Source organism: Amphiprion ocellaris, chromosome 4 (genome assembly GCF_022539595.1).
Source record: "Amphiprion ocellaris isolate individual 3 ecotype Okinawa chromosome 4, ASM2253959v1, whole genome shotgun sequence".
Lineage (NCBI taxonomy): Eukaryota > Metazoa > Chordata > Actinopteri > Pomacentridae > Amphiprion > Amphiprion ocellaris.
This window is the reverse complement of record NC_072769.1, coordinates 38,493,316-38,510,540: the sequence shown is the minus strand read 5'-3', so window position 1 is coordinate 38,510,540 and position 17,225 is coordinate 38,493,316. Positions and strand designations below refer to the sequence as shown.

The window sequence follows — 17,225 nt, the reverse complement described above, 5'->3', positions numbered from 1 at the left end:
TCATCTGAGGCACATTGCTTCACTATTGTTTATTAAATAAGAAGAGTAAAACAAACCTGTATTTTAAATGATAGTCCAATAAGAACATTCAAACACATATCATTACGTATGGAGTAGTTTAACAGGTTGAGAAGAGTCCTTTGTGAGCTGATGTGCTCCAGCTGCAGTGAGAGAAGTGGTGCGTGGAGGGAGAGTATAATTACATCTTAGCCATTTTAAGGCAGAAGGGGATTCATTTCATGGAAAAAAGACATCTAAAAATGTAGCTTTGATACACTGACAGGATTTTTGACGGTTTTACCCACAAACAGAGAGGGTCTTTAAAGCCAAACAAACTGTCTTGATTGGTTATGAACCAGTCTTGGTGCTGAAATGTGAAACAAATCATATTCAGACTTTGTCCTGTTTGCAGTGAAAACAAGTAAAACACACTGTATGGGCTATAACTACTTCTACATAAATGAAATAGTCTTAGCCTTCCAAGCTTCCTGTTATTTAACATGAAATGGGTTTGTGAAATGTTCATGATGTGTGACATCAGTTGAAAGTGGCAGTCTCACTGAAGTTGCAAGAGTAAAATGTGGTGGTGTGACTTCCCAAAGCAGGCTGCGAGTCCTTATCGGCACTATTAGGTGTGATCCAGAGGTGTGAAGATGCTAAATGTGTGACTGCTTATCTACAGCAGGATTGAAGGACATAAGAACAGAAGGGGAAGCCCTAAATGCGAGTACATTGCAGAGATAATGATGTCTTTCCAGTTCTGTACATCTCATAGGGAAGCGTGCTGTCCTTGTTTCTCCTGTTGTATGACGTCTAGTTGTCCACTGCCTGGTCAGAGTGCCCTGAAGTAAAGAAAAGAGTGCTTTCATGGACAGAGGTTTTTACAAAAGACTAAAAAAAATATAAATGAAGAAATAGTTTTCTCAGTTTATCAGGTTTCAGTAACAGTCGCAATCCTGAACTAAATCCAGTTTCTTTCCCCTTTAAATTGTCCAAGACATTATAATATCATACAATCTAACTTGTAATAAGCCACAGAATTCCTACGATATATCCCTGAAATAAAACGTGAATTTTAAAAGCAAGATAAACTCACTCAGTGGTGTTGGACCTTATTCTGACCACAGCGTAGGGGGTGTGCTCTTGTTCCTGGGGCTGATGTGGCTGGATGGTGGAGTAGAGAGGATCTGTGTGGTTCTTAGAGAACTGGACTCTGCTGTAGTAGTGTTTCTCCTCTGCTGGTTGAGCTGAGATTTCACTGTACTTGAGGCCAGAATGATAAAAGAATTGATAAAAACACAAGACAAACACCATTATTTAAGATGTCACTGATTCTGTTCGGAAAAACAGCATAAAATGACTTCAATTGGAATTGAATCGCTTTGAAGGATTAGCACAGAATAGCAGAGACTCGGAGTAGTTCTTGGATATGGATACAGAGTTTTAAAGGATGTGAGGTAGGATATTCATAGGATTTAAAAACAAAAATTGTGCAGAGACACCTCATTGTAGTGAAACTTTTTCATGCTGTTGCAAAGTTCATAAACTGGTGAACAAAATGACAGGTTGTAGGTAATATTTTATAAAAGATGCACAATAGTTGAGTTGTTATGTTCCTAATTTCGAACATAACTACAGCACCAGTCAAAAGTGTGGACCCACCTTCTCATTCAGTGGTTATTATGTAGTAAACAAAACAATTATTAAACAAACCAGAATATGTTTTATATTTTAGAAGTAGTCTCTTTTGATGGCAGCTTTGCACTCTTGGCATTCTCTCAATCAGCTTCATGAGGTAGTGTCCTGAAATGGTTTTGAATTAACAGGTGTGCCTTGTCAAGAGCGAATTTGTGGAATTTCCTGCCTTCTTAATGTGTTTGAGACCACCAGTTGTGTTGTGCAGAGGTAGGGTTAGTGCACAGTGGATGGCCCTGTTTGACGACTGTTGTAATCCATCGTATGGCTAGAATCACTGAAGCTCAGTCCATCCGGAAAATTTCAACAACTTTTAATGTATCCTCAAGTGCAGTTGCAAAAACCATCAAATGCTATGATGAAACTGGCTCTCATGAGGACGGCTCCAGAAAAGGAAGACCAAGAGGATAAGTTCATTAGAGTTACCAGCCTCAGAAACCACAAAAGAACAGCACCTCAAAACATATTCTGGTTTGTTTAACACTTTTTTGTTTACAACATAAATCCATATGTGTTCTTTCATAGTTCTGCTGTCATCAGTATTATCTACATTGTATCAAATAATTAAAATATATAAAAAACATTGAATGAGAAGGTGCATCCAAACTTTTGACTGGTACTGTATTAATTTCTTACGTTGTAAAATAAAGGACAAATGTTCGGACATTATATTTCTGTGTCACTAGAACACAATCATTGTTTATAAGATGGGGCCAAAATAATGCTGAAACTGAATGGAAATCATAGCATTATTTTTGTCTTTTAATTGAAGTTGCTGATTTCACTTTTTAAAAAGCATTGCAGGAGATAAGATTGGTGTTTGTTTTTGTGTAGCAGAATTATATAAATGTGTCTCTTTACCTGCTCCAATTTGTCCAGTGTTTCCTCATTAGGAGATTTGCTGGAAGTCTTCTTTTTTCTGCAAAAACTAATGCATGATACCAGGTCAGGGTCACTTCATATGTGAATCTCATTCATTCGAAACAGAACACAGTGATGCTCACCCAATCCACAAGATGACAGTGAGAAGTATTAGAACCATTAGAGCAGCACCGACTCCCATAGCTGCTACTTTCCAGTTAGTGCTAATACTACGGACAGTGAGTGTCTTCACAGCTGATTCCATGTCTCCGTGGGTTTTCACAGCACAGGAGTAGTTTCCTGCATGCTGAAGGCCGACTGGGTCCAGAACCAGGTGTTTGTTTTGGCTCAGAGGTCGACTGTTCAGGTACCAGATGTAGTTGTTGTTGTCAGTCAGAGGACAGCTGGTGCTGCAGGTCAGTGTGACTCTCTGACCTTCTGTCACCTCTGCAGAAGGACTCATGGTCACTGTCAGGCCTGGAACATGGTTAGATTGTTAATGTCAATGAGATGTTTTATAAGTAGTCCTCATTGCATAAATTCAATGGCATAATGGGATTACTGGTCAATGTTTTCCAAAACAGCCCATATTGCTTGGAGAATGTTTATATTTTTCTTTCAGATATGCCAGATGTATTACATTTATTTTTATTTATGCAACTTGAACTACAATCCCTTCTATTTTTCACCTTAATGGATAATAGAAACCAACCCGAACTATCTGTAGGACCTGGGAACAGCAGATGTGAGTGTTAAATTCACATAAACTCAACCAGGGGTTAAACTGGAATTTGTGAGCCTTTATGTAGTGAGGTCAAAGTCACAGACTGAAGAAACACGTGATATTTCTAGAAAGTAATTTCAGTAAAAGCTACACAATGTGTTCAGTGGATGTAAAAAAGAGATGGTTTTTCTCGATGTAATTTTTAACCCCCCCCCCAAAAAAATTCCACCACTATTAGAGCCGTTAAATCAAATTAAATCTCACTATTTATATAGCCAGAACAAAGATTCTCAATTTTTATTTATTTGCTGCACCTTCTGGTAATTTGCATGAAGTAACATTTTAGATGAATTTGAATAAAAGAATTTTACGCCTGTGATATTTTACAGCAGTATCCCCAGTAGCCTCTAAGCTGTGAAACAGTTTTTTCATTACTAGACCAACTTTCTGTTACCTAATTTTTATTGACTAAATCAATCAAACTAGCCTAATGCTTATAGTAATGTCACTTCTGCAAATATTATTGCATTTAAGCCGCAAAACTGAAAACTCCCTATAAAATTCCCTGTAATGATCCACCTGATATACAAGAAAAAACTATTTGAACCCCTGCTGAAAAGGGGGAAACAGCTGGTTTCCTCCTGAGCGACTGCTTTGTTCCCAGTAACTTCACTGTAGAAACTTTGAATTTATTGACAGTAGGTATGCTGTTTGCTTTCAGATAAACAATGAGCTAATTAAGGCCACGTGAGATCACAGTGACACGTCAAAAGAAAAAACAGTTAATGAAGTTAGTGCTGCTGTGAATGGCACAAAGCTCCTCTCAGTGTGGAGAAAAGAAAATTGTGACTCAAATTAGTCAATGTGTTCTCTAATACTTTTTGTTTAGATCAAACAATGTCTCTACTAATGCTCCTGGCCTCAGTACAGTAGACAGCATCATAACAATAAATAACACGCAATCCAGCTGGACTTGTTTAGGTTAATGATTGAATCTTGGACCAGGTTGTGTCTCTGTACCTGTTTAACATGTTGTCTTATTAGACATGGAAGACATTAATGATCGGATTTTGACAAAACAAAACTGAATGATTGATGTTTATACTGTATTAGCTGATTGACCTTATGTGGAAAGTGTTGAAAAAGTTCAAAATCTTCAAGGTGATAGCTGTTAATATCTGTAAGTAAGGAGTGTGGTGACTGTCTTTACAAGAGAAGCCTTAAAATGTGTGTGTTGAGTCCAGATGTCTGGTGATAAAATATGAAGAAGCATTTAATGTTGACTCCATGTTGTAAAGGAAATGGACAGAATAGCTTTCCAAATACCAACAAGACAAAAATAACAAGTATAAAACAATGTGAAGTAGATAGATAATGCGAGTATTTACATGATGTGTACTGAATATTAAATACTACAGCTGATTTCTGCTACAACATGAAGAGTGAACAATAAATTATAATTACCTGTAACAATCAGAGAAATTCCACGAAAACCACAGTGTTTCAGTTCATTGTTGGTTGTCTCAATAATGAACCTATATTCTGCTGAGTCACTCTTCTTCAGCTTTTCTAATCTGAGGATGTTTTGCTTCTTTGTCTCTTCATATTCCACATTATGCCCGTGCCATTCTTTGTGCTCAGCATTTCCCTCTGCTTTATACCAAAGTGTAGACTTTGGCTCCTCATCTTCAGGATGTGAATATTCATGTGAGATGTTGACTGAAGATCCCTCCAGAGCACAAATTCTTCTGTTGACACAATTCAGACTCCAGCAGTTGTTATCATCAACACCTGAAATATACATAGAAACAAGTGAAATTAATTACTGAACTTACTTTAAATGAACATTTCTGTGTGTTAGACATAAATGTTTAATACCAGGACCTGCTAGTCTCAAGTGTGCTTGCCTTGTACATATTTTTTAAATGAAATAGTACTAAAATCATCATGAATCTCATTGTCATTTGCAGACCATTAATACAAATGTCATTTTCCATTAGCTAACTGCCAATGAGTTGGTTCATACTCACAGACGTCAGCAGAGCGGAGATCCTCAAAACCAGTTACAGCACAAGAGAAGCTGGGGTTGCCTGTAATACTGCTGGGAACTAGAATCTGTTGTTTTTCCTTCTGTCTGTCTGTTTTTCTGTCTTTATACCACGTAAATGAAGTCAGAGAACAGCCGGTGTTACAGGTCAGTCTGAAATGATCTTTTTTTCCAGGAGTCATTTGAACATGTATTCCTGTAGGGACATTTAAATACATCTTTAATTGATTTATCTTTGCCATGTCAAATACATAATTCAACACATCGACCAGATAAATTATTAAATGTTACCTTTTCAAAGTGTTGGAAAACAGAAAACTGAGAAATTAATGGAAAAGCAACATAAAGTGTCTTATTAAGTGGTTGCCTCTCTGTGCAGAGCCAGAGCAGCTTCAGTGCTACTTAGCATTGATTCTCCAAGTCTCTGGAACTCTAGTGGAGGAATGAAACACCATTCTTCCAACAGATATTCACTCAGTTGGTGTTTTGATGATTATGATGAAGGGGTGCTGCTCCAAAATCTCCCATAGGTGTTGTGCTTAGATCTAGTGACTACAAAGGCCATGATATATGATTCACTTCATTTTAATCTTCACCAAACCATTCAGTGATCCCTCATGGTGTATGGATGGGACAGTGGAAGAGATCACTTCCATCAGGATAGAAATATTTCATCTTAGGATAAAGCTGATCAATCTGAACAACTTTGGATTGATTTGCAGTGACTCTTCCCTCTAAAGAGGCATATGGACCTAAACCACGTCAGCACCACAGAGCCTCCAGATCCCCTCACTGGAGGCTTTTCCATTTATTTATTTATGTAGAACTGAATACAGTCTTAACACAGAATAAGTGATCTGCTGTAAAATGCTGGCTTGAAAGACATTAGCTTTGAGGTGTGTGTAAATTAAGAACCTTCACCTCTGGGATATGTGATGGAGCAGGGCTCACTCTTAAATAAACACATCGTCCCTGTAGCATAGGTCACACTGAAGCAGGTCGATGTGACAGAATCTGCACAAAAACAAGTTCAATTCAGTGAACCTCCTAAAGCTATACAAATAGATTTATTCAGTTCAAGCTTCAGGTTTTTGCTGAACATTCAATGTGAGGTTTTTAACGTCACTCACCCACTGAGACTTCAGGAGCTCTGAGATCCTCGTAGCCTTTGACAGCACAGGAGTATCTGACTGCTTGATCACTGCTGAGCAGCTCTTGGTACCAGGGAGACCAGTCCTCATAGAGAAACTCTCCGTTCTTGTACCAGATGTAGGCTGCAGGCTTTTCAGTCAGAGGACAGCTGGTGCTGCACATCAGAGTTACTGTTTGTCCCTCTGTGGAGGGAATCACCTTCACCTGCAGGTCTGAGACGACCGTTATTATAAATATCATGAACTCACTGTTTGTTCTTAAATTAATCAATTTATACATGAATGATGATCACTGTACCTGCAACATGGAGAAGAATTGTCTGATTTATCTGGCAGTTGACTGATTTGTCAGTAGGTTTTCCACAGCAGTAAATATCTGCATCAGTGTCCGTTAGATTGTTGATTGTTAGAGTGAAATTATTCTCCTCTGAGATGCTGTACTTTGAACGATTTCCATCTGCAGATACTTCAATCCTGGAGTGATCCCAGAATCCAGAGTACCATTCCAAATCTGAAGTTGGATGTTCAGCTGAGCAGGTCAGATTCACTGATGAACTTTTCAAAGCACAGATGCTTCTTTGTTTTCCCTGAACACCTTTAACAGAAGATTTCATGAGCAAGCATCAATTCAGAATTACAGTTTCCAACATTCTTTTGATCAGTTTTTGATAATAGTCTGATACTAGTAAAGATCACTCTGTTGTACTTTCAGAAACACGAGGAGCTCAGAACAGCAGAACAAGTGAACTTACAGTGAATCTCAGTTTGTCAAAACTGCTAGATTACATTTTCATTACATTTTTAGTAACATAAAGAGGAAAACCGATCAAACATACCTGAGATGTTCAGTATGAAACCCAGAACCACACATGCAGCTGCTTCCAGGAACATGGTTGTTGTAGACTTTAGCTTCTAATCGGGAAGTTGGTTGCTTGATTCTTTTAATGACCTTTTTCCAGCTGCTGCTTTTATGAAACCTGCTACAAAATATCCAAAATATTAATGAATGATCGAAATCAACAGCCGTCTTCTCACAGAGGGAAGTGTGAATGTGTCTGACAGAGACACCATTTCTGTTCCCCACAAAAAGCATTTCCTTCCTTATAACTATGTTGACATAGAAGAGACCTCTAGTGAAGAACTTGTGTAGTGAAGAGGTTTTTTGGTGTAATGTTGAATTTAAGTATTTCTGAAGCCGTTATTTTGGTATTTTGGTCAATTTGTAATAAAAACAAAAGTAAAAAAAATTCACTCAATCGCCAAAGTATACAATATTTTTATTCATCACGACAAATGCAGAGAACTGCATATTTCAGGCTGTCAGCAATAGTTTACACTAATACAAATGCAAATATACAGAAGATAATACAACACAAAGCCCACAAAATAGTCTTTTCAATTCTCTTTTAAATAGCACTGTGATAATCATATTATTACAAAATACAAGAAATAATATTTTGTTCTTGCTCAGTAGCTACATGCTGTTGAGATCATTTTGAAATGGTGTCAATCAACACTTTCAGCACTGTCTACAGCACATGTAGCAGAGTATGCATCACCGCTGAGCAGATGGTGGCGTAAAAACAGCAGAGGACTGTTAGAATCTGTCATGAAAGATTGTGAGGAGAGTTTAAGATGCACTTCAGCTGCTTGTCTGCTTGCATTTAACATTCATGGACGCGTGCAAGATCTCTTTTATAAAGATGCATCCTAAAGAGTTTTCCTAAACGGCCCACTAAAATGTTCTCCTCATTCTGTATCTAAAAGATCTGACCAACACCAAATATCAAATGTGTTCCTGGAATGTAGGATGATCATTTGATTTCTCTTCTAAGGTTTTGCCGATGCAATGAAAGTTCCAACGCTTGAAAAACTTCAGGTAGAAGCTGGGTGTAGATTTCTATCACAACTTCACCTTCTCAAAGGGTGAATGGTGAAGAGAGGAACTCTAAAGGGGTGAATTCTCAAGCAGTGGAGACAAGTGCATTCCAGCTGGAGATCCCAAATCCACGATGAAGGTTGAGTCATTGGCCGGAAACTACAACAAAATACCAAACCCTTTTGTATAGGATCGTCTGTGTTTTTACATTTATTTTCCAATATGTTGTGTTTGTTATAGATTTATTTAAATGCCCGGTATGATAACCCCAAACAAGCCAGAATGCATTGACCTCTTAGCTTTAGTTTTCTGACATTTTGTACAAAGAAAACTGAGAGTAACACTGAGGCAGCTTTATCAACATTTGTCTGTTGTCTGGTTTTTTAGCATAGGCAGACCTACATTTTACTGCTGCTTCAGAAACACTTATTTATTTTCTGACAAATGCATCAATTTGTTTCACTTTTGGAGATTAGAATGAGGTGAAAATGGTGCTGGAGAATCCTTGACATGTGACGGCAAATCTGCCATATCAGGCAGAATGGTCACTCACAACAGCTTCTGATTCTGATTGAGTAAAGTTAGACTCTAAACCAGTTATACCGGGAGGAAATGCTCACTCAGGGGTCACCTTGGGTCTAATGTTCACAACGGCATAAGCAACGTGCTCGTCTTCTTTAGGCCGATGAGGTTGGACGGTGGTGTAGAGAGGATCAGTGGGGTTCTTGGAGAAGTGGACACTGCTGTAGTGAAGATCATCCTGCACTGTTGGCTGAGCTGACACGTTTTCATACAGAAGACCTGGGTTCAGCTAAAGAGAGACAGCAAATTATATTCATTTATATCAGAGACACGTACTTGCTCAAGTGAAGCTGAACTGATGAACTTTTAGGACAAATGTCGTTGTGTAACCCACAAAATGCTGGCAGGTTAGAACAACATGTTCTCTCTGCATAATCAGAGAAATTACACCATTTATCACAGCTAGAAGCTATAAAGACAGAAATAATTGTTCTACTCTTAGTTTTCAGGAAAAAATAGACCAAATCTAAACTTCAATTTGTAACATTATCATCAAAATCACCTTACAAAAGATAGTCACAAAAGATAAAGTGTTTGCACTTTGGTCCAACTAGAACCTGTCAAAAACTAAAAAAGTTCTGCACCTCTCTGCAAAACTGAGAATCCATGACTGACTCAGCTCACAGGACAAACATTCTCTGACTTTCTGACAACTTTTTGGATGAACTGCAGGCTGTGTTTAAACAGAGCAGAGAGGAGAAAACAAGGGGAGAATAAAACATGCTTGAGCAATAAGAATAAAATGCAGCACGGATCAAAACCAGCACGCAGAGGAGCAAGTTACTGGACGATACATTCAACATGGTGAAATATATTTGATGTGCAGAGTAGAGGGAGAAATGGCTAGCTTGTAGAGGTTGTAAAAATGTTAATAGTTCAACATCTAGTGTATGCAGAACCACTATTTTTCCCTCTATTGGTAACACCTGTGGACACCTGGAAAAATGCTGTGCATGTTGATTTCAGTTTTTGATTTTTTTGTAAAATAAATTCACATTTGGTGTCTGGCTTCTTTGATTATCTTTGAGTTCTCTCCACTTCCAGCCGTGGATTTTCTGTTTCCGTGGAGGAGGACAAGTTAATATTACAGTGAAAAATTAGCCCACAGTCAGTAACAATCTGACAATAGCTAAAACTGTACAGACACTGCTCAGCGTATAAATACATACGGACACCATAACACAGTGAATACTCATTGACCTAACTGTGTTTTTTCTTTGGTAATTTAAAGCTTTAAACAGAATTAGGACTCCGTTTTATTGTGCCAGAAAAAATAGGATTCACATCACTGATGGCACAGAGTCAGTAAAGTAATGTTAGTGTCTCTTAAAGAATCACTCCACTGGAAGATAACCAGGACAAATGAGGAAACATATCGAATAAAGTGGAATATCTAAATTTCTGTTTTCCGTACTTACTATACTGCACTCTTTGTGTTACCAATAAGGAATATATTTGAAAGAACTGAGAAGAAGTGTACAGGTTCTTTTGGCTATTTCACAATGGAGAGCTTTAGATAGTTTGGATCTTATACTATTAACATGTAAATGTTGTCCAGTAACTTAAAAATGTCTGATCTTTACCTGCTCTGTATTGTCTGTTGCTTCAGTTGTAACAGACTGACCTGAAGTCCTCTTCTTTCTGTTTAGGGAAATGAATTCGTGAGTATGTACGAACATTCAGATAAGAAACAGAATGTCAGTAACGTACAACAGAGCTGCTCACCTTATCCAGAAGAAGACAACAAGAAGTGTGATGATGAGAAAAGCAGCACCGACTCCTGCAGCTGCTACAAATGTTCCTGCAGCACGTTGGACAGTCAGAGTCTTCTCACTGGAGATGATCCTGCCATTTCTAACAGCACAGGAGTAGTTTCCTGCATGCTGGATGCTGACTGGATCCAGAACCAGGTGCTTGTTTTGGCTCAGAGGTTTACTGTTGAAGGTCCAGGTGTAGTTACCAGACAGAGGACAGCTGGTACTGCAGGTCAGAGTGACTGTCTGACCTTCTGTCACCTCTGCTGGATGTATCCACACGCTGAGGCCTGAAAGATTCTTAGTGTCAGTAAATGTTAATAAAATCAGTCCTGAACCATTACTAAATATCAACATTTTCTGCTGCTTTGAACTGTTTGGTCACTCCTCGATAACTTGCTCACGGCCCCCTGGATTTAAGATCTGTTTACATTTAGACAACTGGGGAAATGAAGACATCGCTGAGGGAAAAATAACTCTGAAAAGACACTTTAACATAGCTGTTTAGATTCTGCTGAGTTACAGGACTCGACTGTGACTGACTGTAGCAGCTCTTCAACATTTAAAATGCTAAAGACTCTTGACTCATGTGCCCCATCAAACATGAACAAACCATTTACTCATCATTGTTCCTCTTTCTTGGCAACCCGGAACAAACACCCTGTGATAACATCTGCAACGCTGCAAGTTCTGCTGAGTTACCTGTGACAACCAACATCACTTTGGGGAAATCAGACAGTTTCCGTCCTCTGTTAAGTATCCGCTGCGTTGGGAACATGTATTCTCCTGAGTCCTCCCTCTTCAGGTTTTCGATTTTTAGGATGTGCTCATTTATGTTGTCATGATACTGAACACGTCCTGCTTCCTCAGTCAGCTGCACAACGCTCTCCTGCTCGCCACTTTTTATTCTATACCATGATCTAAAAGTGGTTTGCTTGTTGTCAGGGTGCGAGTATTGACTGATAATATCCACTGAAGAGCCTTGCAGAGCACAGATTCTCCTGCTGGCGTAGTTCAACATCCGGCACTTCTTTTCCACAGCACCTGAAATACAGAAAATCCCAACAGGAACTGGATTGAATGTTGTGCCGCTCACCAAAATAGTTTTTTTCTATTGTTTTTGTCTTTTTTTTTGCATATTGCCTTCACCTTATCCCTCACTGATACCTCTGTCTATTCCAGGGTATTGGATTGTAACAGTTACTGCTTTCCCTCAGTAATTTAGATAAAATAAGTCAGAATTCTCTGATTACAGCTTCTGAAATCCAAATATTTACTCCTAAATACCTTTCAGCTGTGGAATAAACAGGGCATAATTGGACGTCATCCTGGACTTTGGAAAACCAATTTTTGACATTTATTGGTAACTAATCAATTAATGCTTTGATGCACAACATGTGTCAAAAGTGATCCAACTCACTTTTTATGTTCTATATCCATCCATCCATTATCTATACACTGCTTAATCCTCACTAGGGTCATGGGGGGCTGGAGTCTATCCCAGCTGACTCAGGTGAAGGCAGGGGACACCCTAGACAGGTCACCAGTCTGTCACAGGGCTACATACAGAGACAAACAAGCACTCTCACATTCACACCTACAGGCAATTTAGAATGATCAATTAACCTCAGCATATTTTTGGACTGTGGGAGGAAGCCGGAGTACCCGGAGAAAACCCACGCATGCACAGGGAGAACATGCAAACTCCATGCAGAAAGATCCCGGGAAAGCCGGGACGCGAACCAGGGACCTTCTAGCTGCAAGGAGAAAGTGCTAACCACTACGCCACTGTGCAGCCCATGTTCTATATCTTTGCAATAAATTTCATTGATTAATATTCCAGGTATTCCTCAATTAACTTCGTTTTGGTCATCATACATCCTTAATTTATTTTTCCCTTTTTACTTTTGGAATAAAAGCCCTTTTTGTATCATGACCCTTCTGAGTGTTTCAATCATATATACTGAAATAAACTATAGCTTATCACTTAGTATTTCAATGGATTCAGTAAATATCTTGTTTTTGTTCAGCACAAATCATCATTTTTATTTTTCCTTTTTCACTTACATGAAGCACAGCTTTAGTATTTCTAAAATCAAGTTTACACAAAAACGGATCAAAAACGATCCTCATGCATTTACTACAGCATTTGATTTTCTTTGTCCATTGTATGGCTGTCCACAGGTTTTCTGCTGAGATGGTTGTACAGATGCTGCTGGACGAACCAGATGAGGAAGATGAGGGGGCAGTTTGTCCTGATTCTGAGTATGAAATTTGTGATGATGATAATAATGACCTAGAATATTTGCCACAGGGTCAAGCTGGAGTTGTCAGCGTGTTTGGGAATCCAGTTCTTCTATATGAAGAAGACTCCTCTGATGACACATAAGACTCATCTGATGAGTTACAGTAGTTCAATAGCTGTGCTATCTGTTAGTGGAGGTATGTATATGTGTGGAAAAAATTACAAATAAACATATTGCAGTTATTGTGCTTGGCCCCACTCTGCTAAAGTAATTATTTGAAACTATTGATTATTATAGTATTAAATCATTTAATTTTAAATCACACTTGGATGAATGGGTCATTTTTGACTCGTGTGAAAACCTAATGCAGTAATAAAAAATATATTTTTATTCATAACGTATGAAAGGAAAATAGAAATGATGATCTGTAGTAATCAAAAACAAGATATTTAAATAATACATGGAATATGCAATCATAAAATAAAATGATTTCAAAAGATAGCGCAAAGTAACACTCACCCAGCATGAAATAACATGGGAAATGAACGGTGATTTGTGACCCATGCTGTACATCAAACTGTTAATTGCTAAAATAATTGACCAATTATATGATAATTGAAGGACTGGTGAGTGAATATCTTTTGGAAGAATGTTGTTCATCCCTCCAAAACAGTTCCAGACACTTGGAGAATCAATGCCAAGGAGCATTAAAGCTGCTCTGCTGTTCTGTTCACATTCTCAAAAGCAAATCGCTGAACTTATTTTTTATTATTTATAGATGAACTATCTAAGTTGCAAACAACATTTTGATGAGATGTGTTGACTTTTTAATATTGGTAATTGCATCCACTTTATATTGTGTGTAATTTTAGCTCAGATTTGTACTTTCATCAAATTAAAACTAAATTACGGTTGTAGTAACTTAATTAAATTAGTTTGATACTTGATTGACCTTTACCTTGTCATCATCATATGATACAAAAAGCAAGGCTGGAAATAAATTCTACTACAGCAGTGAATTCGGAAATATTCTCTTATGATATGATATTGCCATGAACCTACATGAAATCTATCTTTATGACCAAAGCTGACTGTTGCACACTAAACAAATGGACACAGTCTCATTAATGGGAGAAGCTACAGGAGGGAGTAATTAGAACTAATTGTGAACTTTAAAACTGTGTTTGTAAGAATCAGTTGTTAGTTGCTTCATACTCACAGACGTCAGCAGACAGCAGATCCTCGTGGTCTTTTACAGCACAGTAGAAGCTTGTAGTCGAAGAATTTGAAACTAAAATCTGTGGTTTGTCAGCTCGTCTGTTGAAGGTTTTGTTCTCGTACCATCTATAGGAAATCTTTGGATCAATCTCAGGACAGCTGGTGGTACATTTCACTTCAACCGATGACCCTGAAGACCTTTCAACTTTTAATTCTGTTGGAAAATGACAAATACACTTTTCATTTGCCTCATGTTAATTTTAATAAATGAACAGTTACAGAAACTGTGTCCCACCTTAAAGGGTGACGTGAAATAAACGATACACAGCAAAAGACTAAATTAAACTCTGAAGGTGGGAGGTGTGTAAAAATTTGTGTAAACTTTACCTCTGGGATATGTGATAGAACAAGCTTCTTTCTGTGATGTTTGATCATATGAACACATCCTCCCTCTAGAGTAGGTCACACTGAAGCAGGTCGGTGTGACAGAATCTGAATTGGTCAAGAGGAAATGAGATTCAGTGGGGCTTTTTATTTACTGATGAGCTTAGTAACAGTATGCACATTTGTGAAACAGTTTAACCAACGGTTTTGTGCGATGATGATGATGAGGAGCTAATCATAGTCACTCACCCACTGAGACTTCAGGAGCTCTGAGACCCTCGTAGCCTTTGACAGCACAGGAGTATCTGACTGCTTGATCACTGCTGAGCAGCTCTTGGTACCAGGGAGACCAGTCCTCATAGAGAAACTCTCCGTTCTTGTACCAGATGTAGGCTGCAGGCTTTTCAGTCAGAGGACAGCTGGTGCTGCACATCAGAGTTACTGTTTGTCCCTCTGTGGAGGGAATCACCTTCACCTGCAGGTCTGAGACCATGGTATGAAAATCTAAAATTTCATGTCTATTGCAACAATTCTGACTGTAATAGTCATGAATAAGGATAGTACCTGAAAGAGTGAGCTGAACTGCATTATTCCAGCAAACTGCAGGGTCCTCATCATTGCTGCTGCAGCAGTAATATTTTGAGTCATTTCGTCTCAGATCATTGATCGTCAAAATAAGACGACTTTCTTCAGACATCTTGTAAGTTACATGAGTTTCATCTGCAGAGAGCGCCTTCTTAACATACTTGACACCGTCCTCGTGTACAGTGTACCATTTCACAGTCGATGAGAGAGCTGGGCAGGGCAGATCCACTGAAGATCGTCTTAAAGCACAGATGCTTTTTGCCTCACCATTCACCCCTTTAACAGAAGCTTTTATGAGCAAACATCTGCTTATTTCACACTGTTTCAAGAGCTGATTGTTACATGTCATATCAACATTTCTATTAGCTATGAACCTTTAGACTGTTTGTTTTGTAGTAAATAAACTAACTAGATTTAAAAAAATAAATAAATAAAATATATATATATATATATATATATATATATATATATATATATATATATATATATATATATATATATATATATATATATATATATATATATATATATATATATATATATATAAATAAACAGTAACTCATACCTGAGATGGAAATGATGAAACCCATCAACACACCAGGCAGTAGCATGACTCTTGTTGTCCTTAAATGTTTAATCAGAAAGTTGCACGGTCAACAGTATTTGAATTAGCCTTACCACAGCTGCTTTCTGAAAGAGAAACTGGAACATTAAGTGGTGGTTAAAATCAGCAGCAGCTGATCTGCAGAAGTGCAGTTACCATACAGCTCTGATGCAGATTACAACACTTCCTTCCTTCCTGCTTCAGTACGAATTTTTCCTGAGAAAAAGATATAGCTCAAGTGAAGAATATACATGATGTGCATGTTGATCAAGAAGACCTTTTTCTTGTAATACGTATATGTAATGTAATACGTATATATATATATATATATATATATATATATATATATATATATATATATATATATATATATATATATATATATATATATATATATATATATAAAAATATATTTTTGCATGAAAAGTTTGGGGTCACTTAAAGATGTCCTTTTTTTTTTTTTTAAACGAAAAGAATTTCTTTTCAATGAAAGTGAAGTGAAGAATATACATGATGTGCATGTTGATCAAGAAGACCTTTTTCTTGTAATACATGTGTATGTATATATATATATATATATATATATATATATATATATATATATATATATATAAATAAATTATTTTTGCATGAAAAGTTTGGGGTCACTTAAAGATGTCCTTTTTTTTTTTTTTAAACGAAAAGAATTTCTTTTCAATGAAAGTGAAGTGAAGAATATACATGATGTGCATGTTGATCCAGGCCCAAGAAATTAGCACAGCCACTAGAAGAGAATTTGAGCACAATTGTATACTATCATAAAGTCTTCTAAAAGTCTCACTGCTCATTTCTGCAAACCTTTTCTCTACAAAGCTAAATGATGTAAACACTTGGATTAGAGAGGGGCATTTTGACAGTTTGCTATCCAGATGGTATTCCAGTCCAGGATTGCCTGGAGGTGGAGCAATAAATGGAGGATGGAGAAAACAAGGCTCACAGTGATACTCCGTACAGTATTTAAAAGGCTTGTGATTGGATTGAGTCTTCCACTGTTTGCTAGATTTTTCTCACCAAACGGAGATGCAAAAGTTTGCTAAAAGTTCATTATGGGATTTTTGGCCAACATCACGTGCCTACACTAACTTTAATGGGCCCACTGGAAGAGCTTTTTATTTGGAGAATGTGAGAACAATCCTCCTATAATATCATCAAAACTTTAAAAGCCTTTTACTGCTCATTTCTACTACAAACCTTTTTTTTCTTAAATTGACATTTGATCCGTTTCTCTTTGCTCAAAAAGTGAATGACAGAACCAAGAGAAGTAGACAATTCTGGCAGTTTGATAACCAGATGGTATTTCAGTCCAGTTGCTTTGAGGTTGAACATTAAATGGAGGAAGAGGAAAGCAGGAGAGGCGACAGGAAGACGCAGTAGTGAAGCAGAACCCAGGTACACAACAAAGCACTGTGCATTATTGTAGAAAATGTCAGACTTCCAGAGTTGATAATAGGGTTTA

The 17,225-nt window shown here is 37.6% G+C and overlaps 1 protein-coding gene across 1 annotated transcript; it reads right to left on the bottom strand.

The window, feature by feature from the left end:
- Positions 1–17: 17 nt before the first annotated feature.
- On the bottom strand, positions 18–15,832 carry LOC111588200 (uncharacterized). Its single transcript, XM_055009809.1, has 19 exons — positions 15,692–15,832; positions 15,106–15,402; positions 14,791–15,024; positions 14,545–14,649; positions 14,159–14,371; positions 11,396–11,737; positions 10,665–10,983; positions 10,523–10,580; positions 8,978–9,168; positions 8,868–8,881; positions 6,777–7,073; positions 6,458–6,691; positions 6,249–6,341; positions 5,311–5,523; positions 4,745–5,071; positions 2,700–3,033; positions 2,557–2,623; positions 1,097–1,263; positions 18–842 (listed from the first exon to the last, which is right to left on the bottom strand). Exons 1-19 carry the CDS (start codon positions 15,735–15,737, stop codon positions 833–835), a joined length of 3,561 nt encoding a protein of 1,186 aa, XP_054865784.1. The 5' UTR covers positions 15,738–15,832; the 3' UTR covers positions 18–832.
- Between the last annotated feature and the right edge of the window lie 1,393 nt (positions 15,833–17,225).